General features: G+C 67.8%; 1 protein-coding gene across 1 annotated transcript in view; it reads left to right on the top strand.

Annotated features, from left to right (window-relative positions):
• The window catches only part of LOC104515420 (transcriptional enhancer factor TEF-5-like), a gene marked incomplete at both ends in the record, with an annotated part of 2,398 nt that overhangs the window by 930 nt on the left and 1,105 nt on the right, over positions 1-363 (top strand). The window contains one exon of the mRNA XM_010159380.1: positions 208-362. Coding sequence (XP_010157682.1) covers positions 208-362 — 155 coding nt within the window. The remainder of the gene's footprint in view (positions 1-207; position 363) is intronic.

The raw sequence follows: 363 nt of genomic DNA, 5'->3' as shown, positions 1-363 counted from the left end.
GGTCCCCTCCCCAGCCCTGTCAGGGGGGGAAAAATGGATTTAAACATGGCCAAAAGCCTCACAGGGAGCGGGACCCCACTGCTCCTGGCTGTGTGTCCCCCCCCCAGGAGCAGGGCCATGTTTTGGCCATCCCGTGGGAAGACCCTCGTGCTGGGAGATGCGGGGGCGGGGGGGTGCGGTAAGGACAGCAGCAGCGTGGTGGTGCAGGGGGGGGCTTGCCCTGGCTCACATCTGCCCCCTCTCCGTGCCCTCCCCAGGTTATGAGCCCTTGGCTCCGCTCCCACCAGCCGCCTCGGCCGTGCCTGTCTGGCAGGACCGCACCATCGCCTCCGCCAAGCTCCGGCTCCTCGAGTACTCCGCCTT

The sequence above is a fragment of the Eurypyga helias genome, unplaced genomic scaffold (assembly GCF_000690775.1).
Source record: "Eurypyga helias isolate BGI_N326 unplaced genomic scaffold, ASM69077v1 scaffold26149, whole genome shotgun sequence".
Taxonomy (NCBI): domain Eukaryota; kingdom Metazoa; phylum Chordata; class Aves; order Eurypygiformes; family Eurypygidae; genus Eurypyga; species Eurypyga helias.
This window is presented reverse-complemented; position numbering and strand designations above follow the sequence as displayed.